The sequence below is a fragment of the Myiozetetes cayanensis genome, unplaced genomic scaffold (genome assembly GCF_022539395.1).
Source record: "Myiozetetes cayanensis isolate MyiCay16 unplaced genomic scaffold, myiCay2020 scf10, whole genome shotgun sequence".
In the NCBI taxonomy this organism is placed as follows: Eukaryota; Metazoa; Chordata; class Aves; order Passeriformes; family Tyrannidae; genus Myiozetetes; species Myiozetetes cayanensis.
Genome location: NW_026086605.1, coordinates 3,962,536 through 3,985,263, shown reverse-complemented (window position 1 = coordinate 3,985,263; position 22,728 = coordinate 3,962,536). Strand labels below are relative to the sequence as shown.

The window sequence follows — 22,728 nt, the reverse complement described above, 5'->3', positions numbered from 1 at the left end:
CATCAGAACATCAGATGTTGTGTTTTTACAAACTTTGTATTTAAATAATGTGTATTTCAAAAAACCCAGAGTCCTCACATGCTGAGATAAGCCCCCACTCAGATTTTTTTCGGCCTTTCAAGTAGTTTTAATTCTCTTTTGATTTGCAGCTCTGATGAGGGTCATAACCAAGAAAAGACAGACTTGTGAGTTTATATTTAATAAATAAATTTTTATTTAAAAATATCCTCTCATTTATTCACAGTTTCAAGTCTGAAAAAAATAATACTATTCTTGATCAATTCCAACACAGCTGAAACCATTCACTTTCCAAAACAAAATCCCAGAGATGGCCCATAAATTTGCAAGAGTCACATCAAAGCTTGAAAGGCACAACGTTTTTGTGCAGGATCCTCACTGGAATAAAGTAGTGCATCCATATATTCCCCAGAAATTTCCCTGGCCTGACAAGAGCAGTTAAACTGTTCCAATGCAGCCTTGCTTACAAAATATATTTCATTAAATGCCAAACCAGAGCCGCTGTGAGGTTACATTTTTATGCAAAACGTGGATATCACTGCAAAGCCCATTCCTGTAAGAGAAAAATCATTAATTTCTCCATGGTGAAGAACAGGTAACATTTACATCCACAACTCCAACTGGGCATTTCAAACAAAGAAACGCCGGGAGCTGAACGAGTTTTGTTGGGATATAAAGTGTCCAATGTAACAACGTGGTGGTAACGTCACCACAATAAATAGAGATATCCCACGGGAACACAGCCCAGTGATCCCATGCAGCAAGGCACTGGTTCTGCTGCTCTGCAGGGCTGCAGTCACTGGATCCCCCCCTTGCTGCCCTCAGAATTGGGAGCCAGCTGCTCCAGTAAATTGAGGATGAGATCCGTGCGTTCCAGCAGGGTCAGGCCCTTGTTGGCAGTCGCCCGCAGGAGCAGGGAATAAACCTGCTTGTTTGTCTTCAGAACCACTTCTTCTTCATTAATGCCCCTGCAGAGAAAGGGAATAATACAAATTATTACCCTGGCCACCACAGTTACCCTGCAAATTATCAAGATCCCTATTAAATAACAACATTTGATGAGTATCCCTGTGGAACCTCATGGCTGGGGTTGTGCAATCTCCTATTTCCTCAGCCCCCCTATTTCCTGCTGTTTCTGCAGAACTGCAGTCAGAGCCTGCTCTTTATACTGCAGGAAGGAGCAGAAAATATAAATAAATATTATGTAATATAAACAAAACGTCCAGGCAGCAGTCAGGTTAATTGCAAGAACTTCAGGAATGACCGAGAAACATTGAAGCAAATTAAATTCATCTCCCGCCTGGCAGAAATCAGACAGGTTCATTTATTATACAGAGCAGGGAGTCAATAAAAAGCCACTGAAATGCAAAGTATTTCTGGGATAAGTTACAAGAATTCCCAGACAAAAAGTATTACTTTCAATTACTCTTCCCCTCCGAGTTGCACAGCCAAGTCCTGTTCTGCTCATGCATTTCACTTTGAGAGGGTAAAACTCTTGATTTCATCCGGTTTTACTGCCAGTCTGCAAGTTTTGCTATCAAACATTAATTTTCCCACGTGTCCTCCTCTGTCCTCTGCACTTGAGACCCTGAAGCAGCATCTGTGAGCATCAATTTCCTCCCTTTGCAGCCCATTATTAAGGCATAAAAACCAGACCTCATCTGCTGCAAAGCAAGAAGGGAGGAAAAGCACACAGGATGTACAGAAGGCACTGGAAAGGTTAAATCAAAGGTAGCTTTAAGCTTGGCCTCAGAGTTTCAAGAAGTTGAACACATTTTAACAGTCCCATTTCGCGACACTCAAACATGTTCCCTGTGTGGAACCTTCAGTACAAAACCCCACTCAAGACACAGTGATGACAAAGTAAATGATGGGGGGGGGGGGACCCTACAAACCAAAAAATGAGGGCTTTGTTTTACCACACTTAGCCCATGTTATGAGACCAGAGAACTAAACCAATGTACTCAGTCAGCTGGGACATCTGCTCAGCGACACACAAATCACCCTGCAATCCTCTGTGTTTCACATATTCACATTGCCACCTTGTGGGAGCTTCTTCAGGAGGTGAAAGCACCTGACACTGCCTAAACCACAACTAAGAACACACACAGGCTGCGTTCCCCTCATGTTTTCTGTTTACCACTCTCCCACGAGCAGCAGAATTAATTCATTTCACAGTTTACTTTTAGCAAAAACACCTCTTGCACCAACAGCACTTCAATTCCAAACACTATGAACTTCCAAGCCTAAAAGAATCCTCTAAAACTAATGCCCCATTTTCATAACTTAACTTTCATATAACCTTAGAAACAGCTCCTGCTCCCTCTCTTATTTCCAGCATTGCTGATGTGCCCACGTTTCTCCTCAAGGATTCTTCTTGCCAAACTGCACTGACATTTTATCACCAAGATACATGCAGAGATCAGCAGCACCCAGCAGGTGCTCTGTCCCACATGAAGCCCAATCTCAGCATGAAGGACACCACACACTGCACCTCATTCCCTGGACAAAGTTTGACTAAAATAAAAGATGGGAAGTGTGGCAGAAAAATCCCATCATTTGAAGTGCTATGTCTGTGAATTTATACCTAGGAGAGGATTTATATGCTCTAAAGGTTAAGTTAGGTATGAGTCACTGATGCTTTACCATGTTCTGTGATACCTGTTTTGTGCATTTCAGACCACATTTACAAGTTAATATTGTCCTATTTGAATAGAGCCATTCAAGTCTGACTTTTTTTGTCCTCAGTCCTGGACTGATACAAGGAAAGAGGAGAGAAAAAGCTTCCTAGACACACTCAGTAAAGATGTTTCTTGGCCATTCCCCCAATTACACACAAACCCACAGAAAACGTTCAATATTTAGATAATCAAGGCAAATCTCATCTCCTTCTCCATGCAGAAAGGTCATCTTCATAAAAGAATAAATATTACACTTCCCTAAAATTTAGGAGTACATGTTTTGTAGGGATTTGTGGATGACAATCACACCGACACACACGTACCAAGGTTGAACTTACCCAATCTTCTTTTTGGTTGAAGTTAACAATTTGATGGACTGGAGGAGAAGGAAGGACATCCTGGACTCAAAGATGCTGAGCAGTTTCAAGACTTCTTCCTTGTTCAGGCCCACAGAGGAGTCACTTGGTGACACACCCTCAGCAGGACTTTTGTCCTTGCTTATCTACAGGGAGAGGAACAACCAAAAACCATTTCACTGAACTCCACTGTTTAGACACAGGTATTGAGTCAGAAAACTCCACTTGCAGGTGAGCTGAGTGGTCAAATGGGGAAAATAGGGACTTAAATACTCCATGCTTTGCCCAAAATTGCCAGGAAGGGATAAACACACATCAGCAATTACTGCAAGTTATTACTGATGGAAGCATCAGGAACCTCTTCACACTGGCTACAGATACTCCTCTACATTTTAATAATTAAATATTAAATACTCTATAGAGATAGAACTCCCTTTTTTATTGCACATACATTCTGAAGTTCTTAGAGAAGACTTCTAAGGGATAACATGGGCCCTTTAAGGGATAATAAGAGTTGCACAGAATCCCATTTACAGCCAGTCAGTTTTAATCCATCTCTGGATCATGTTCTAGAAGGATTTTTTTTATCCACTTCCAGGCTAGGAGAGAACTGCAATAGATTTTAACCCTGTCCACACTATTTGAGCAACCAGCTCCGTGGAAAAGTAACCCAGGAATATTTTAACTGCCAAGTGATCAGTTTTTTGTGAATGCCAGAGCCAGAAGAAGGGAGCAGGTACCACAACACTTGAGGTTCCTTTACCTGTTCACTTTCTGCCACAAGCTCCTTCCTGATGAGCTGGAAAGCACCCTTGGTTTTGGTCATTATATCCAGGGCCCCAAAGAGAGTCTTTAATTTCCCAGCACTGCTGTTCTGACCTAAAAAAGGTAAAAATGAAGGACAAATAGCTTATGTTACAGCCTGTACTCTTCCTTCCACCCAGAGATTTCAAGAGCTCAGGAGAAAGGCACATAGTGTCCTAGTCAGCTGAAAACCAGCAAGATAAAAATGCCTTGTTTCCTGAGGAAAATTCTATTCCGAGCAGCAGATTACTCCTGCACTCATACACAATGTAGGTATTTAAAAATGAAACTAAGTAGGCAGTGGGGGGTTGGAAAGCTGCTGTTAAGGCAGAGCTACACTTACTGGCCATCTGGAATTCTGCAAAGGCCACTCTCTCCAGCTGCACACGCAGAAACTCACAGGGTGCATCCTTCAGGAGCTGGAAGAGTCGCACGGCTTTGCTGTAATGAAGATCAGCAAGGACACGGTGCTGCTTCCTCAGGTGTTCATCTCCAACCTGCACTCAGAGCAGGGCACAGAGTGAAGTCTTTATATTCACGATGCAACCACTAAAAAGCTGTTTTTGCAAACTGTTGTGAAACACCAGACATTTCTTTGGTTAAATAATTCAAGTAAATATATCCCAACTACAGGTAGAAGGATAAATATCAACCTCCACACACACTGGAGGTATTAAGGATTGAACTGATGCAGAAAAGCAACCCAGTGTGTGTGCCAGTACCTGGTTCCTCAGGCAGCTGTGGTACATGGAAGCCAGCCTGTGGTGGATGGTGGCAGCCCTGTACTGGCACAGGGGCTGCCGTTCAGACACTGTATCAACATCACAGTACTTCAAGGACTTCATCATGGCTTCACTCACTTCCTTCTCTATCTACAAAGTAAATAAATAAAAAAGCCCAGATATAAAAACAAAGCTGGGAGAGGGACTTTTCACCAGGCCATGTAGTGATAGGACAAGGGGGAAAAGCCTTAAGCTGAAGGAGGAGAGATTTAGATGAGATACTTGGAAGAAATCCTTCCCTGTAAGGGTGGGGAGGCCCTGGCACAGGTTGCCCAGAGAAGCTGTGGCTGCCCCATCCCTGAAAGTGTCCAAGGCCAGGTTGGACAGGGCTTGGAGCAACTTGGGCTAGTGGAAGGTGTCCTGCCCATGGCTGGAGAGCGGAACAAGATGGTCTTTAAGGTCTTTTCCGTCCCAAACCATTCTGTAATTCCACAATTCCAATACCAGTTTTGCTCCCTGTTCAGCTTTTCAGGAAGACAATAATGCATTTCTCCCAGCTGTGATGAATGCTCTTTGTTACCTGTTCCTGAGCCTTCCTGGATAAGGGAGCATAGTCCTGCTGCAGAGTTGCCATAGTGAAATAGGTGGTGGAGAGCTCCCAGTTCACAGAATCCCAAACAGCTGGATGCACATCTCTCTTACCTAGCGACCTTAGTGCCTTCAGATAGTAGTCAATAGCCTACAGAGGACAAAATCATGCACATACAGAGTTACTGCCTGTATTCCTAAAAACCAGAAATTAATTTCCCTTTACTCATCCTCAAGGGATTCTCAGAACACCTATCTGGACCTTCTTCAGTATTTTCTTTACACCCATTTGGTAATAACTTTAATCCTGATCATGCAATTCTCTCTCTCTTGTGTGTGGCACTACAGCACATTAAACACCTGAATGTCACAGCCCCAGAGCAAGGAAATCAATCCTCAGCAACAATACTGAAGCCTGCACAGCAAGGACTGGGATAGTATGAAAGCAGGATAGGTATTTCATCCAGACTTATACACATTTACTGAGGTATTCACAAGTAAAAGGCATATTAGGGTGTGGGCCATGCTGAAAGCAGGGTGCTGTTACCTTATTGTAATAAAGGGCCTCTTCTGGGGAGAACTCCCTTTTGAAGTCCCCTTCAGCTGCACAGTGGGCCTGGGCACAGATCCTCATCAGCCTTCCTGTGTTGCACAGCAGAAGGGCAGCATTGGTGGCATCATCAATGGACTCAAAATTCTGAATTCCTTCTTCAAAGCACGAGAAGCTTTTCTTCCAAAGCTGCTGCTCCGTGGTCGAGACGTTTTTACTCACTGGGGGGAAGGCACAAGGCTTAGAGACTCATTCTTGAAAGACACTCAATAAACATTTCCATCATGTTCTCTCTTTCTCATAAATGATCTTTTAGAATTTAAGGGTGGGAAACAATTCTGAAGACCCAATTCATGGAAAACACTCCTAAGATTTCCATATGTTTGAGGGTTTAATACCTGAAGTGCACCCACTGCACATACTGTGCTTCCAAAAGAATTCCAATAATATCACACACAAAACACCAGGAAATCAACAGGATAAAGCAGATTTTGGGTTGCAGTAACACTTAGGGTATTGGAGTCACTACTAAAAACTTTAAGCGTGAAACAAATCCAATGTGACCTTTACACACAAGTAAAATTCAGTACTTTAAGCTCTGACTTTGGCTAAATAACAGTTCTGCAGAAACCCAGAGGTGATGACAAATTACAAAATTGAAAGTCCAACCCCAAATCCTTCAAATATTACTTGGACAAAGGTCACAGCAAACAGTTGGTATTTGGGAAACTTGAGCTGTTTACACTGAACCACCAGCACCTAATTTGTTCTAGTTTATACAACTCTTATTTGTGGACAAGAAATTACTGGGTTTGCATTCAAAAACAAAACCCCACTGAACACCTGACCCTACAAAACAGGTTATGAAACTGCATTTCCTCAAAAAAGCCCACCAAAAAATAAACCAGAAGAAAAGCTTCCAAGGATTAACTTACCAAAAAGTTCACAGGCTGACTTTATAATAAAGTTTTCCTTATGTTTAATTTAAACTCCTGCTTGTTCATGCTGGGCTAAACCAAACACAGCAAGAATGCAACATGCCCTGCCTTTCACAACAGAGTTTAAGGTTTCCCTCACGTATTTTTGAGGGCATTCTAGGAATTTTTTTCAAAGAGATTTCTCCAAAGCTGTCTATTTCCTTGCTCAGTTTAGGCTCAATTAAGTACAGTGTACAAGCCTCAGTAATCTATTGCAGACAAATAATTAGAATGGATATAAAAAAACCACTAAGTTATTTAAATGTCCTCTTTACAATCAGAAATAGATGAGATTTTTCATGTTATTAGTGAGCTTGATCACTGCTGTAGCTCTATGAAATAGAAAAAAAGGACACTTGCCCACTCTCTCTGTCTGCACTGCAGCAGCCTGGTTCATGTAGAACACTCCAATCTCATTCCTGATATTGCCCATCCTCTTTAGCACCTGGATGTGCTGCTCTGGGTTTTCCTTTTTCAAATTACTGAACAGTAGGATTTCATAAGCTGCTTCATAGCATTTGCAGCTGACAGAGAGCTGGTATTCCAAGTCTGTGGACAAATCCGTAGCCCAGGCAAACACTGGAAAACAAAATGCAGAGCCTGAAGGTCAAACAGCATTTCCCAACAAACTTAAATCTGGTACATTTGACTTATTGCTTAAAATATTTACTGTCTCCAGTAATTTTACAGCTTCAGGCTTGTCATCCAATATCTAGACAAGCTCCTCATGTGTGACAGGCATGACAAGCTTTCTCTGAAGAAAACAGAAGTGCAGTAAACCCTCTGCCAGAAATGCTCCCAGTGCATGGTTTTGATCAAACACAACAAAATCACTTCTCTCTGCCCCACATCCAAATTCTGGCAGCAGTGTCAGGATCATACCTTGGCACCTGGATTCTCTGTGAAGACTGTGCAATATCTCCTGATCTTCTTTAGTCTGGTAATTATATTCTTCAAGATAAGCTGCTCTGTTGTTTGCATTCTGAGCCAGCATGAGCTGGATGTCTCCACAGAGGGTTAAACACTGGCACAGGAACATCAACACCTCTGGAAGCATGCTGCCACAGAGACAGCAGTAGGTATCTATTGGAAAAAAAATCCATGGATGAGGGAGGGGGGAAGAAAAGAATGACATATCCCAAGGCTTGACACAGACTGACAATATAATTGGGTTTTATGTGACCTGTCTGCATACACAGACTAAAGTGTGGACAACACAGGTTCTGCTCAGAACTAACCTGCTTTGAAACTCATACTTGCTGATGGTTTAACAAGAGCACTCTGGTAATTACAAATGCTAATCTCAGATTTGTGCTAAGATCAAGTGGCTTTGCTTTATAAGGCTCTCCTGCCCCAAGCCCTACAAAACTGGAAGCCAAATAGCAGCACCACAGCACTACTGGCATTTCCTAATTAGTTCCTCTCATCATGGCAGTATTAGCCTGAACAGTCTGATTTTAACTCCTTTCCTTTTCCTCAAAATTCAAGTAATACTTGAATATGTATTTTTATTTTAGAGGAGCATCCAATTCCGCTGATGAAAAAGTTTGGTATTTCTCAGAGGTTATTGTCTTTAAATGACATGGGAACCACCAAGCATTTCCAGGGAAAACAGATCATCTTGCAGGGATAGCACTTAAGAGCACAGAATACTGTCTTGGCCTTGGCACCAGGGCTGAATCCCCCCAAACTCAGATGCTCTGAATCTCCAAATCCACACTCGAGTTTCCCAGCCCATCAAAATGGAAACATCTTCCTATCAAGCAGTGACTGAGGTTACCCTTACTGAGACTTCTGTCCTGAATAATGAGCCAGACACTCAGTTTAACTAAACACAAGGTTGTTAGACTTGTCACTGCACACCAGTGGGGATAAATCATGCACAGCAATTTATGGCATTCTCAGAGGTGTCCACAGGCAGTGGCACAGGAGACAAATCCCTTCTAACAACTTACCATGGCACTGCAAAGCCAGCTTGATGTACCGGAGCGCTCTCCCGTATTTCTGCAGAATCATGGCAGCATCAGACAGGACATAATAAGCTTTTGATGATTTCAGAATGAGCTGGAGTTTCATTTTGTACTGCCACGATCCAGGAATCATTCCTGACTGACTGGAATGCTTCCCCTTCTGAAAGGAGCCCACTGCAACAGGAACAGAACCTCATCAGTAAATCTCTCTGTTACACATGCCAGACACTGGACACAACTTCATCAGCTCAGACAGAATGGAAATTGCCTTATTACAGCCCTGCACAAGCAGAGTTATGGCAGCCTGTCTGCCACCACATTCATCATCTGCAAAACCGTCCCAAAGCTTGGCCCTCTTCCACGCGCTCCTCCTGCTATCAGGAGGCTGGAACACAGGGAGGCAGTGACAGGGCAGCTCCCCTCTGCCTTCCAGCAGCTTGTGAAACATGGGTGCAGAGGCCAACACTGTTCCCTCAGGTAGCAGAAGAACAGAACAAGAAAAAGCCACAGGCAGGATTTGTCCTGTTATCCAGCAAACGCTTCAGATAAATGTTCTGTTTCAGTCTTGGTGACAAAGCCTCCATTTGTGGGTTTAGCCTCCAGCACAGAAAGAACTGGATAACCTGGTCTTTCCCACAAGGAAAACCAGTGATTTTCTCACAGTCATTTCGAGATATCCTCTGTGTAAGATTAGGATGTTTTTCTTTGATGCTGCAGCAGTTATGGAAGCAGAAAGCACAGGCCACTGATTTAAGGGCCTGTACCTACCAAAGGACAGAGTTGTGCCCTGACAATATCTGCACACAGAAATGAGCCTCTTGCTTGCAGGTGGACCCACAAAGCCTGACTTGTAAGCCCACTACCTTATAATAATATATAAGTATATAGAAAGGAAATACAGTAAGTAGATTTTTAAGCACTATTAGGACAAAAATAAATCTAACACAGTGACACCTCACACTGTACACACAGCTGCAGTGTGTCATCAGTTCCAAGCTGTGAAGGCAGGAGACAGAGCCTGGCTGCAGGAGAGCTGCCATCAGCACACTGCTCTTGCTGAGCTCACCTTGCTAAAGCTTCTCAGGAAATCTTGGTAAAAAAAAAACATAACTTTCTGATAGAGGTCTTAAATTCTGTGGTCATGTATGTGATGATAACTAAGGAAATGTGCGTATATCTCCAGGTCATTGTCATCCCAGAGGCAATCAAAAAATTGGAAGAGAAACATGAGGACACTGAAAGCATTATCTCAAAACTGAACTGGTTTATTATTTAGAGGTTTTCAAAGGGAGAAAGGAAAGAATAAAGAATTGTAAAAACAGACAAGACAAATTTCTTTCTGAGCTATGCTCCTTGCCCTGCAGAGAACTCTACTACTTCCAGAAGAAAAGTCTTTCCTAGAACCTTTTATATGTCATGCCAGAGAAAAATAAAATGGACTACAGTCTGAAAACTTCTGGAGTCTGGGTATTTAAGAAAACAAAACATCTTTTATTTGCTGCTTCCTTTCACAACTGTAGAGGTAAAAGAACGAAAACAAAACCCAAGCTAACGTTTTATATGCAATTCAGCAGCAAGCATAATGGAGGAGCAAAACCTGCCAGAAGGCAGGAGTTCTTCCAGAAAACATCCAAGTCACACACACACAAATAAATTTTAAAAACAACCCACAGAACTTAAGGTGCTCCACGTACCAAAGCCCAAAATACCAAGCCCTTATGGAAGTCACCTGAAAGCCACATCTTAACAGGGTCCAGTAAAATTACGTGTTTACTCATAAAAGATTCTTTGATGTGCAAAGTATCCCAAATGAGCTTCTCTTTTCATATTTAAAAAGGAACAGACTGTTCTCCAATTTTAGGTGTATGCTTTTCCTTAGGCAGTCGTGTAATTAGTGACTTAAGCACACTGCTTTGACAATCAAAATAAAGCAGCAGCAGTTTGTGTTGGCACTGGAAAGGTCTTATTTGCACAACAATACAACTTACTTTTGTCTAAGAATAAGGCCATCTGCTTTTCCAGACACTCGGGACCACCACTGGTGGATTCATCTTCATATTTCAAGGGGATTGGAGTGCTGGGGTCGGCTGCTGGAAGGTCACCCTCCTTTTTCACACTGCTGTCGACAGACTTCAAGCCCTGCCAAAGGAAAGGTGAATGAAACTATTCCTGAGAGCAATATTTAGCAAACACAGAGTAGATCAAGAGTGGGGTGGTGGGTGAGGGATCGTCACTGGGAAGCTGACAGGGAACTCACCTCCAGGACGTGGTTGAGCACGAGCCGGCAGCGCTCCTCGGTGCCGTGGCAGACTGGGAATGCACAGCTGGGCTTCGTGGGAGCAGCAGGGAAAGAAGAGAATGAGTGTTCACCATGGGAAATACGAAAATGACTGGCCAGAAGATGCAAGTGAAAGGCAGCATTAAGAAAAAGCGTTAATGGGACGCCTGAACTCTGTGCTAAGAAGCGTCACAGTGTTTCTCTCTTTGCTCAGTGAGCAGTTCATGTACCTGGACACCTTGGGCCCTCCTGGTAATTCCAAAGACAGTGGAAAGCAGGGATGAGTCTATCCATAACATCATCACAAAAGCATCCACAGAGGGTCTGCACTGCAGACCCTGAAAGTTAAGCAGATTCAATACTACACAGAAATCATTTATTCAGCCTACGCAAAGTTGCACTTTTGTCACCTCTGAACAACTCAATGCCTTGGGAGTTTTCTGGGGAAGTTTGTATTTTTGTTTTCTTCTGGGGTAGAGTAGAAGAGGGAGGAGAAATGGAAGATCAAATGTTTCTGCACCTGCACAAATTGTCATGTTTTCAACTGATGGACCCTGGAGCGTTAGTAATTAAGACAGCAATAGCAGTTACAAATATTTTTAGGAAATCATCTTTTTCGCTCCTCAGTACAGATGTTGGGAAAAAAGGTTTCACTTTTGACCATTTAGAGCCATTTTATAATCGCATCTCTACCAAGGGGAGGCAAGTAACACATCAGAAATAAAATGTTATCAACAGTTTCTTCACTGATCTTTCCAGATCCTTGTATTCCTCTTATTTTGTTACAATAATGTCCAAAAAGTGCAATGAAGGCAGCAGTGTTACAATTCTGATCATTGGTTTATGAAGCACATGCATCCCAAGGAAGTTTCAGGAATACTTTGGATATGTATCCAGCTGTTTCCTTAGACACCATATGTACAATATGCAGAGTCATCTCTATTTTGAAGTTAAGTATAACCAAAACTTCAAGGAAATCATAATTGCTGTCTTCTGACCAGTTACCTTGGAAAGACAAACAAAAGAGGGAATTCAAGGACTAACTCTTTGAATAGGCAGCAGCTGATGCTCCTGGAGAAAGGATCAAACATTAAATGGGGGTCCAGAAAAAATTACTAAGGTACCCAAGGTATCCACACAAACTCATGGTCATCTCAAACGTGGCCAAGGCTGACAATTCCTTCTCTAATGCCGAGACAGGAATATGCAAAATCTTGCCCTAAAGCACATTTGGAAGGGAAAAATCTGCCTTTAAACTGTAAAATACAAACACCTCAAACTTTGAAAAGCTTCTTCTCCCCCCTTCAGTTACCCTGAAGACAAAACTAACAGAATTTCACTACCCAAGTTTGTCACAGGAACGGAATTTTCCCAGAAAAGCCCTAAAGCCTCCCCAGTGCCACTTACACGTATTCGATGCACCGACTTGTACTTTTCTGGCACTGACAACTCTCCAACAGATTTGATTATTGCCACTGCTTTATTGTCATCTGGGGGGTCAGAATTGGTACTGTAGGAACCATTTTCATCACTGTCTGGCATTTCTTCCTCTTCCTCGCTGTAACTCTCATCAGAATTTCCATTTATGGGGAAGTCTGCGCTGTCTTCTTTTTTAGGTTCATCCAACTGAAAAAGCTCTGACAACATGTAGTTTGCAGAAGCAATAATCTTTTGGAAGAAGAGGAAAAAAAAATTAGACATTTTCAAGGTATACTTTTCTTCTGAGAGACAAGAACAATATAAATTATGTTAGAACGAGGAGGACAGAGTACATGCAAACAGGTGTTTAATAACCTGTAAACAGAGCCTGATAAAACTCCCTGAGAGAGAAAAGGATCCAAGCCTAATCAAGTTTAGAAGAGAATAAAAAAATCAACAGGTAAAAAATAAGTATTGCCTGTTTTAAGAGCTTGTACATCACAGGAGACAGCACAAGGATCTTATGCAAGCAAAAAAAAAAATTCAAGAGATTCCACTGGGATTTTGAGAACTTCTCACAGCTTCAGAAGGAATCTACGAAATTCTTAATAGTTTACAAGAGAAGATGGTGGCACATATTAACTAAACAATTTTAAATACAATTCGGGTTTTTCACATCACATTTTTGGGTTTAATTTTCTGTTGAAAACAGCTTAAATCTAAATCATTTAGAGACTGTCTAACCCAACCCACTTGCTCCAAGCAGGTTGTCCAGTTGGGATGGAGACTACAACCTCTCTGATTGACCTGTCCCAATTTTCAGCCACCTTCAGAGCAAAAGTGTTCTTATATTCACATTTTACACTGTGTATCCAAGATCTGCTCCCAAAGGGCTCCTTGGGAAGAAGAGTAGAAGAGCAAAGGTAATGACAAGTTCCTTTTCAGAGAAGGACAGAAGACTCATGCAGCAATGAGGGGCAGCAAAGGCAACTAATTAAAGAAAAAAATAGCGTGGGAATTCTTTAAACATAAAATCAATTTTTAAGATGATAAATAAATTTAAATCCTCCCCCCTGGGAGGAGGAAGCAGCACACACAATATTACCAGGTGTACCACAATGACAGCATTGTATTTACACAGAACAACAAGAAAACACAGAGTTCTTACTTGAGGGTGCCTGCCATTGTCCAATAACTTCAGACAATTCAGGAGCAACGTTCTGATAGTGCCATAGTGCTTCTTGTTCTGGTTCTTCTTCAGCATCATGTTGCAAGCAACTCTAAAGACAAGTTGAACAAAACAGTGAAGTCTCTGGATAATTTCTTTGTGCTCAGAAGAAAAAGAAGCTTCAAACAATTCCACTGCCAATGCAGATCTGCCAAACTTCAGGACGGGTCTACAAGACTTTCTCAGGAAGGAAGTTTAAAAGGAGAAAGTCTGTTTGGATTTAGTAGGACTGAAGTTTATGTGTGTGATTGTCATTTGATCATGATTTTTGGTCTGTGTTCTTAATACAGTACCAAGAACTAAGTATTAGAAGAAAAACTATGCAGAACTCACTTGTACAGAAGAATTGCCACTGGCATTGTAAAAGGGTTTTGGTATTTGTCTTCTGTCTCTTCACAAAGTGTGGTGAGGTCATAGAGTTTTACAATATCACTCCCACTTGCTGCAAAATAAAATCTTTCATTAATCAATATGACTTTAATTTGAAATCTTTTCAAATTAATCTAAACCCACTTACCTTTAAACAACCAGTAAGTATGTCCTTCTTTGGTGCAATTTGATTTCAGGAAAGACAAGATATTTTGGGCAATATCTTTTATCACTTTGGTAGAAAAATTTGAGTTTTCCAAATTGGGAATGTCTTCAGTCTTGATCATTTCATATTTCTGCAAAGAATGCATGTTAAAACTCAAGGTTAGGAGGGTTTTCTGCCACCTACACCCCAAAAATTCATATATCAGTGTCTCTATCAACGGCTAAAAGAAATAAAGGCTACAATTACGGTAAATTGGGTTAACTTCTATGATTTTAAGCAAGCACATCTTGACTAAACTACTCAATTAAAGCTTTCAGAAGGATCCACTTTGTGACAAACATGGTAAATGGAGAAATAAAGATGTCTTGGCAAGATTTTAAGATGAAATGAACTGATTTCTGCTGTTACATTTTTTATTTTTGCCTTCGCTCATACAACAGGGGAAGAAGAAATCTTGCATGCATGAAAGGGAAGAGAAAAAAAAAGAACACTATTTTTAGATGACTGCTGCAAGCTGTCTAGAGGCTTCTAATTCTGCAACACAGAATTTCTGTAATCTTTTTTTGTCAGAACAGTAAAGAGAGTTCTGCTACAACTGAAGCCATTTCAGAAACTGGAGAACAGATTATTCTGTTGCCCCCTGATGCAAAGGGCCAGACTCACCTGAACAATTCCATTCACATGAAAGCACATCACAAGCTCTGGGACGTTGCATATTAAGTTGTCCAACCAATAGTCAATTCCTGTTAGCACATTTATTGGCTTGTTGTTATCCCTGAAACCAAAGATTTCTGGTGTAAAGTATTTATTTACTGCTGAGAAAACATTAAAGATGTTTACTAATGGGATTTAATTTTACTGTTTTAATAATATTTTAAGTACTTGTGCCCAACTTACTTATTGAAATTCAGAGTTGCAATAGGACAAATTACCGCTCTCTTTTATAAAAACAACAAAATCCACAGATAAATAAATAGGAAGCAAAGCAACAAATCAGTCAAGGCTATCATTATTTATTTCCTGCACTTCCAAGCTCACCTGAGACGCAGGCTCACAGCAGGGTATCTCCCACCTCCAAATATTGGCATGTTTGATCCCACCAACATGTGGATGTCTTCAAAGGTCCACAAGATATTACGAACAAAGTCGTTTTTAAGTCCCTTCATTAAGAGGAAAAAAAAAAAAGATTTGGTCTGTGAATCGCTGGCATCAGACTGGGTCTCTGTGACACTCTGTGGAATTATGAGACAGCAAGAAGCCAAAGCAGCAACCAAAAGACAGCACGTGATGAACTAGGCTAGGCATTCACGGGAACTGAAAAGACTCAGGGTGCAGATGCCACAAAAGCTACTTCTACAGGGGACTGAGGTGCTCTCTGGGTTCCAATTTAGACCAGATTTGAAGTGTGTGATGCTCAGACTGGGGGTTCAGGTCTCACAGATATCGTACCTGACTGCTTTCCCCGTCACTGAACAAAGGAGTCAGGTTTTGTTCTTTGGGGGCTGAGGCCACGTGCCCCACTATATATGAGGGTTCAAGAGGAACATTTCCCTGTGGAAATGACAAGGATAATTAGGGAGTGATTCTGCTGCTGAGGTCAAGTCAGGCCATTCAAAGAGAATATGAACAATAAAACATATTGAGGGAGAAACCTTTACCTCTCACATCTTTAAATAAGTATGCATTAAACTATCACAAGCCTCTAATCAGGGACTAGAATGCTTCTTTCCTATAGGTAGCACCAAAGTTTTGTACTTGATTTATACACTCAGAGGCTCTGGAAAGAAATCAGAAAGTATTTACAGGAACTCCTGTCTAACCCAGGGGCAGCACCAGATTATCAGTCTCCAGGAGCAAAACCTCTTCCCTGCTGCTTTATTTATAAATTAAAGAAAATCACACTGTGCTGCTCCACAGCTTCTTTATGATGAACAGTCTGCTGACTGGGCAATAGCTCCTCAAGAGGGTGGAAAAGAGAAGCAGTCCTTTTTCTAGAAGCTTTCAAGTACTGAAATATTTCTCCACTTTGGAATGTTGCTACAGCACAACACATGCAGTTACATTTTTAGGGATAATGAAGGTTAGAAACTCCCTAAGCTGGCTGAGCAGGACACTCACTGAGTTGGTAATAGTGTGCAAGCACAACTAGAGCATCATTATTCTATTAATGCAGAATGAATACAACAGATCTTTCAACCTTTCCAAAATTTAATCAGTACCAGGTTTATATTACTCAAAAACCCACTGGAAGTAATAGTTTTCATAAATAAGATGGAAACCCTGACTCAGAGCCTGATAATAATCAGTTTGTTGCATAGTTACTATAAACATCTCCCCTTTCACTTGTGTAATCTCATAGTAAGTATTTGTAAATGTTGCTTAACTGTTTTGCAAACATTTTCATGGATGTTCACTTTCCTCTTCCCCTAGTAAATTAAAGGCCACAAAAGACTGATTTTAATGGTAGACTTAAAAAGAAGTGCAGAACCTTAAGCTTGCACACACACACATTTTGAACATCAGGGTTTTCTCTACTTTTAGATAAGGTCATTGATGACTTGTCCTGGCTTTGTTTCTCAAAAATGCTGGAATAAATAACAATTTAACATTACAGTGACAGAACAAAGTAATTTCTGAAATCTGGAGCTCTGAAACACTGGCAGAAGCTAAACTGCACCTCCTGCCAAGTTCTGCCTTGGTTCAGTTCTTTCAGCAAACAGCACCCCCTGAACACATTTCAGCATCTCTGTCTTTACAAACACTGAGGTGCCACATCAAACACTCTACACACCAACCTGGTTGGAGGCACCTGGATCTTCAGATAACGAAGAAGGCATTTCAAAAGGGGCTGGCCAGGAGGCCCTTCCTGCTTCATCACTCTCACCTGCAACAGGACCCTCCTGGTGCTGCTTGGAAGTGGAAGGAACAGGCTGAGCAGCTCCATCCCCATTAATGCTGGCAAAGAAACATTGAAAGGTTCAGCTGACAATCTGCAAACAGATCCATTTCAGAGTCGTGTTTGATGCACTGTTCTCAGCAAATGACTTGGTTAATATGCAGTTAATTAACTCAGGCTGTTTATTTTATGCTTTAATACTTCAATTTTAAAGTCAAACACTTCAATTTCTGGTAAAGCATTCACATCTTATTTCCTGATCTCAGCCCTCAATTTCCTCTTTTTTAGGCTAAGTCAGTAAATAAGAGAGACCATAATGGAATTTTAATATTTACTTCAAGATCAGAAAGGAGGCAAAAGTAAGTGGTGTAGAATTCAAGATTCATGCAGACAGAGGGTTACCTGTAATACAAAAATTTAGAAAGTATAGCCTTCTGGTACCAATGTTCTTTACTCTTCTTTTTCCTTTGCCACTTCTGATCAATCAGCCTTTGATAAAACTCTTTCAGCCACGTCCAGTCCCCTGTCTAGGAAGTATCAGAAATATGAAATTAATATCAAGAAGCAAAGTAAACAAAAACTTGCAAATACTCATCCAAAACAAGAAAAGAAACCCAGAAAATAACTTCACAGCTGAAGTCCTGAATTGGTCATGGTTGAAAATTTCTCTTCTAGAAAAGTTCTTACTGAAAATTTGACTTCATTAGAAAAGTCAGAAAAATGAGGCGATACAATAACAAATATTGATTAAAAATGAAATTAATCAAATAGTTTAGCAATACTGAAGTAATTACAGGAAAGTGGGACATGGAATTTTAATCCTACAATACCATAAATACAGGACATCAAATTTGGTTCATGGTTAAGCTGATTGCTGAAGAACAGAGCACTCACATAGGATCCTCAGGAATTTCCACACATCTTTTCTTGCTGGCTACTCTGTTCCTGAAACAATGCATTTTGATGCCACACTTAACAAAAGCCAACTGGTTCACCTGAGAGGATCTCATGAAGAGCTCCTGAATATCCAGCTCGTCCAAGAGAAGCGTCCTCCCGATGCGATGCACGGCCATGCTCACGTGGGACTTGCTGTAAGGGATCTTCAGGAGCTTTTTAATGTTCTGGCAGGACAAAAAGGGAAAGATACAATATTCAGTGTAATTCTACTGCACTGTAAGGCAATTCTTAGGAAATTAAGGCTCCATCAATGCTCACTTGGGAAGACAAACACCATCACTCCAAACATCTCCCCTTTGTTGTTCTTCCTCCCAGTCCCCTTTGGTCATTTGGGGTCACCTGTCCTGGCTGTGATTCCTCCCAATTTTCCAGGCACCCCCATCCCCTCACTGGTGTGGCAGCAGAAGCAGGAAAGGCCTTGGCTTTGTGTAAGCCCTGTCCAGCAGTAACAAAAATATCTCTGTATTATCAGCCCTGCGTTCAGCACAAATCCAAAACAACCCCAGAGCAGCCACCAGGAAGAAAATTCCCCTCAGCCAAAACCAGCACACATGGTCAGGAAAATAAAACCTTACAGTGCCAGTGATTTTAAACCATTCCTCCAGAAAACACATTTGTTGAGGTCAGAGAACACAAAAGACAGTGAGAGAGAGACCAAGCAGTCAGTAAAAACTACACACATGATTTAAACATGTTCTGTCTTTTGATAATCGTGACCAGCTATCAGCAAAAAATGACCAAAAAATGCAAGTGGATGGTTTGGATCTTAAAGCTTTATCTTCACCACAGGAATAGCAGCACTTTGTCAGGTGTCCAGAGGAAACTGGAGAGAGATTCTAAGTCTGAATACAATTAACACAATAAATGAGAGTGTACGTTTCTTCTGAACAGCCTCATCTGAATTCTACAGGTATTTCCACCACCAAACAGCTGACACAAATGAGAGGAGAGAAGCAGCAAGTTGGAGGGCAGCTCTCTCTTCTAGATAAGAATAGAAACAAATCACCTTCAGAGTCATAATTTACATCAGAAAAACTCATTTCAAACACACAAGACAACTGCCTTGCAGGACTGATGTGCTGCATTCACTAAACTGCATATTTTAGCTGGAGACTATTTGTAGAAACCCACAGAAAATGTGATTTACTCTCTGCATCTCTTATTCAGTGATCACAACTCCCTTACATGGCAGGGCAGAAGTTCAGCAATCTGAGTTTCACTGGGGGATCCTTCCTTTGCCTCAAAGGACACAAAGGTGCCAGAAAGCCCTGACAGTATCTTAAAATAAAGTTTATGCAATATAAGACTTCGTGTGACAGAACTTGAAAAGCTGTACATACCTCTGAATCAGACACCACATCTACATCATTTCCCACTGAGTCAATGAAGTCATAAGCCATCCCAAAGCTATTTAAAAAAAATATTACAAGTTAACACAGGTGCAGCACGACATTAGAGACCTGGTTTTTAGTCTTATTAAATCTTTGAAAGGGTTTTTTTCATCAAGAAAAAATAGTCCAGCTAAACATCACCAAGTGTAATGAGACTTAAAATTAATGAACAAAACAATTTCATTTTCATACTCTTTACAAGTTTTTCAGAGATATCTTTGAAAGTGCTTAGATCCGATTTCAAGACATTCTAAAATACTTGAAGTTTTGTTGATATTCAAGGAAAAACTGAAGTGCTTGTTAAGACAGCTATGGGAAATCAGAGAAATTGAGTTGTTTCTTTAACACTAAAAACAAGAGCAGTTTTTCAAAGAGTTTCTCTCTCAGGCATTAAGCCTGTGAAATACTTTAATTTTAGTAACTGTCATTTAATTTCACCTCTTATTTAAGTTTTTCAAAACTGCCCTGCATGTTGTAACAGACACATCCCTGTATTTTCCTCCACCCTCATAAAGGCCTCTCTAAATTACAAGCTACTTAAGTTAAAATATTTCAATGTACAGATCATTCTTTAAAATTAAACCAGATATTACTATAACCCCCAAAATACATGCTGTGCAAGTGTCCAAAGTTATACTTGTGCTGTCAGCTTTTTAATATTGACACTAGAGAGAGATTCGACTGCCAGCCTCTACTTGACAAATAAACATAATATCTAAAATAAACAGGAAAAAAATCATAAAGCCTCGAAATACGCGTTATTCTGCTCAAAAAAGTACAGCTCCTAAAAGAGATTATGGAGATTTAAACACAGACCTTCCACAAACTGTTTAATTTCACTGATTGGTTGACTTGGTGTGAATTTGCCTGTTCAGCAGGGGATTTGAGCCTCCTGTTTATAAACACTCTGAACTCAGCTCATCCAACTGTTTAAAGAACATTCACACTGAAAAGTAACACTGCTTTTGGGGTTTGCCCCTTATTTCACCTCCTGTGTTCACTCCTGATATAGCCAGGAAATTCCATTTGCCATTAGTTTGGCAGATCCAGTTTGTAAAGATCCAGAAGAGCTATAAATTGGCTCTTGGCTTCCCAGGGGAAGCACATTTGTTCCATTTTCACCTGTTACCACAGGCAGACTGCCTGACTGAACCAATGCACTTTGATTTTGGGCCAACCAGGGAAGAATACAAAATCAGTTTGACTGTCTCAGGCAAGGTGTCAACATGCACTTGAACAAAATAATCATCAACAGCATTACCAGCATTATTAATCACTTACAAATGAGATAAGATTAGAGCATAAAGGTAAGATGAAAAAGCAGAGGGAGAATGGTTAAGACAAAGCAACACCTTGTTGCTACAGTCAAGTCTGCACTTCACCCTTTAGATGACACACATCCCAAGTTCACTATGAGAATTCTTCATAAAGGCCTGGAAAAAAATAATTACCTTGAGAAGGGTTTACTTTTTTTGCTGTTGCCCAGAATGGTTGTCCCTGCTGGCCCCAGCTTGGCACTCTCACGTAACCAGTTGGCCGGGGGAAGCTTCAAGTCCGTTTTCTCCTGGAGCCGAGCAAAGGCTGCCTGTGGTGGGGCAGAGGAGTATTTCACCACTGCACTGCTCTTCACTTCATTGCCTCCAAGGAACAGCACCGACCCCTGGTTTGCAAAGGGAAACCAGCCTTTTATTTATAAAATGTTGGCAAGTAAAGCTACCAGGCTTGCTCTGTAAGCAGATATTTTTAATGGTAAGTGACCAAACCCCAGTCCTGTATTCATTTACCTCTTTCTCCTGCATGTGCTCATGAGTATTTCAGTCATCCTGATTCCAACACTTGTGTCAAACACAAGCTCCACTTCATGAGTTATCACAGAATCACTGAGGTTGGAAAAGACCTCCAGGGTCATCGAGTCCAACTTGTGCCCAATCCCCACCTTGTCCCCCAGCACCAGTGCCACGTCCAGTCCTTCCTTGGACACCTCCAGGGATGGGGACTCCATCATCTCCCTGGCAGCCCCTTCCAATGCCTGACCACCCTTTTCGGGAACAAATTCCTCCTGATGTCCAACCTGACCCTCCCCTGGCTCAGCCTGAGGCCGTTCCCTCTCCTCCTGTCCCTGTTCCCTGGGAGCAGAGCCCGACTCCCCCCAGCTCCCTCCTCCTGTCAGGGAGTTGCAGAGCCAGAAGGTCCTCCCTGAGCCTCCTTTTCTCCAGGCTGAGCCACCCCAGCTCCCTCAGCTGCTCCAGACCCTTTCCCAGGTCTGTTCCCTTCCCTGGACACGCTCCAGCCCCTCCATGTCCTTCTTGACACGCGGGGCCCAAAACTGACCCCATGATGTGAGGTTTGACCTCAGCAGAGCCAGCACAGGGGGAAGAATCGCTGTCCTGGTCCTGCTGGACACACCATGGCTGATCCAGGCCAGGTGCCACTGTCCTTCTGGGCCACCTGGGCACAGCCATGGGGCTGAGGTGCCCCACGGAACGCGACATCACCCAGAAAGGCCAAAATTAAAACGTAACTCCCACGAAAGTCTGAGAAAGCGTTGACTAACACCAAGTGTACACTGACACCGACACTAAAGCTAAACGCTTCAAATAATAACAAATAAACAAGCCTCGCGGCTGCCCGTTTCTCGTCAGACACGGCAAAACACGGAGCTGTCCCACGCGTGTGAGGAGCTGTGCAGGGACACAGGCTAAGGGAGAAGCGGCTCCACAGGACACCCCTTACGTAAATGCGCTGCACTCGGGCACAACAGCAGCAAACACCGCCCGCAATTAGCGCTTAATCATAATTAGCGCGCTGCCTACCGCACTCCGGCCCCGACAGCGGCATTCCGGACTGGGAAGAGGATCAAAGGCGCCACTTAAATTAGAGCAAGCACCACTAGGGGATGTGTTTGGCACCACGGCTCGTAACCCCCCCTCAGCGCCGCTCCCTCACGGCCCCCCCCTCTACCGCCCGTACCTGCTTGGGCTCCTCGGCGTCCCCCCTGAGCGGGGCAGCGGCGCCCGCGCCGCAGGGCTCGTCCATCGCCCGGGGCTGGAGCGGGAATGGAACCGGGAATGGGGAACCGGGAATGGGGAACAGGGAGCGGAGGCGCTCCCCCCAGGCGGCCGGCCGGGAACAGCCGCCTCTCGCGAGACTGCGCGAGAAGCCGCGAGGAAGGCGGGGCCGGGGGAGGCGCCGTGAGGGGCGGCGGGGGCGGCTCCGTGAGGGGTGAGGGAGGCACGGAACGAGTTCAGTCCGGAAAGATCTTCGGGATCATCCCGTCCAACCTGTGAGCCGATCACCGCCTTGTCAGGAGCTGCTCAAGGAGGTGGTGGAGTCACCATCATCCCTGCAACTGCTGAAG

At 42.4% G+C, this 22,728-nt stretch overlaps 1 protein-coding gene across 2 annotated transcripts; it reads right to left on the bottom strand.

Moving 5' to 3' along the window:
• Positions 1-203: 203 nt before the first annotated feature.
• EDRF1 (erythroid differentiation regulatory factor 1) lies at positions 204-22,482 on the bottom strand. Of its 2 annotated transcripts, XM_050305337.1 has the most exons (25): positions 22,341-22,482; positions 20,822-21,030; positions 19,320-19,386; positions 18,018-18,143; positions 17,425-17,549; positions 16,922-17,081; positions 15,576-15,677; positions 15,165-15,286; positions 14,790-14,901; positions 14,109-14,256; positions 13,925-14,033; positions 13,532-13,643; positions 12,352-12,612; positions 10,924-10,995; positions 10,655-10,805; positions 8,652-8,840; positions 7,579-7,779; positions 7,053-7,275; positions 5,717-5,936; positions 5,162-5,320; positions 4,582-4,731; positions 4,203-4,356; positions 3,819-3,934; positions 3,038-3,201; positions 204-986 (listed from the first exon to the last, which is right to left on the bottom strand). In XM_050305337.1, the coding sequence occupies exons 1-25, from the start codon at positions 22,404-22,406 to the stop codon at positions 815-817; spliced, it is 3,690 nt and encodes a 1,229-aa protein (XP_050161294.1). In that variant the 5' UTR covers positions 22,407-22,482; the 3' UTR covers positions 204-814. The 2 variants fall into 2 exon arrangements, with proteins under 2 accessions (XP_050161294.1, XP_050161295.1); XM_050305338.1 differs by lacking the exon at positions 15,576-15,677.
• Between the last annotated feature and the right edge of the window lie 246 nt (positions 22,483-22,728).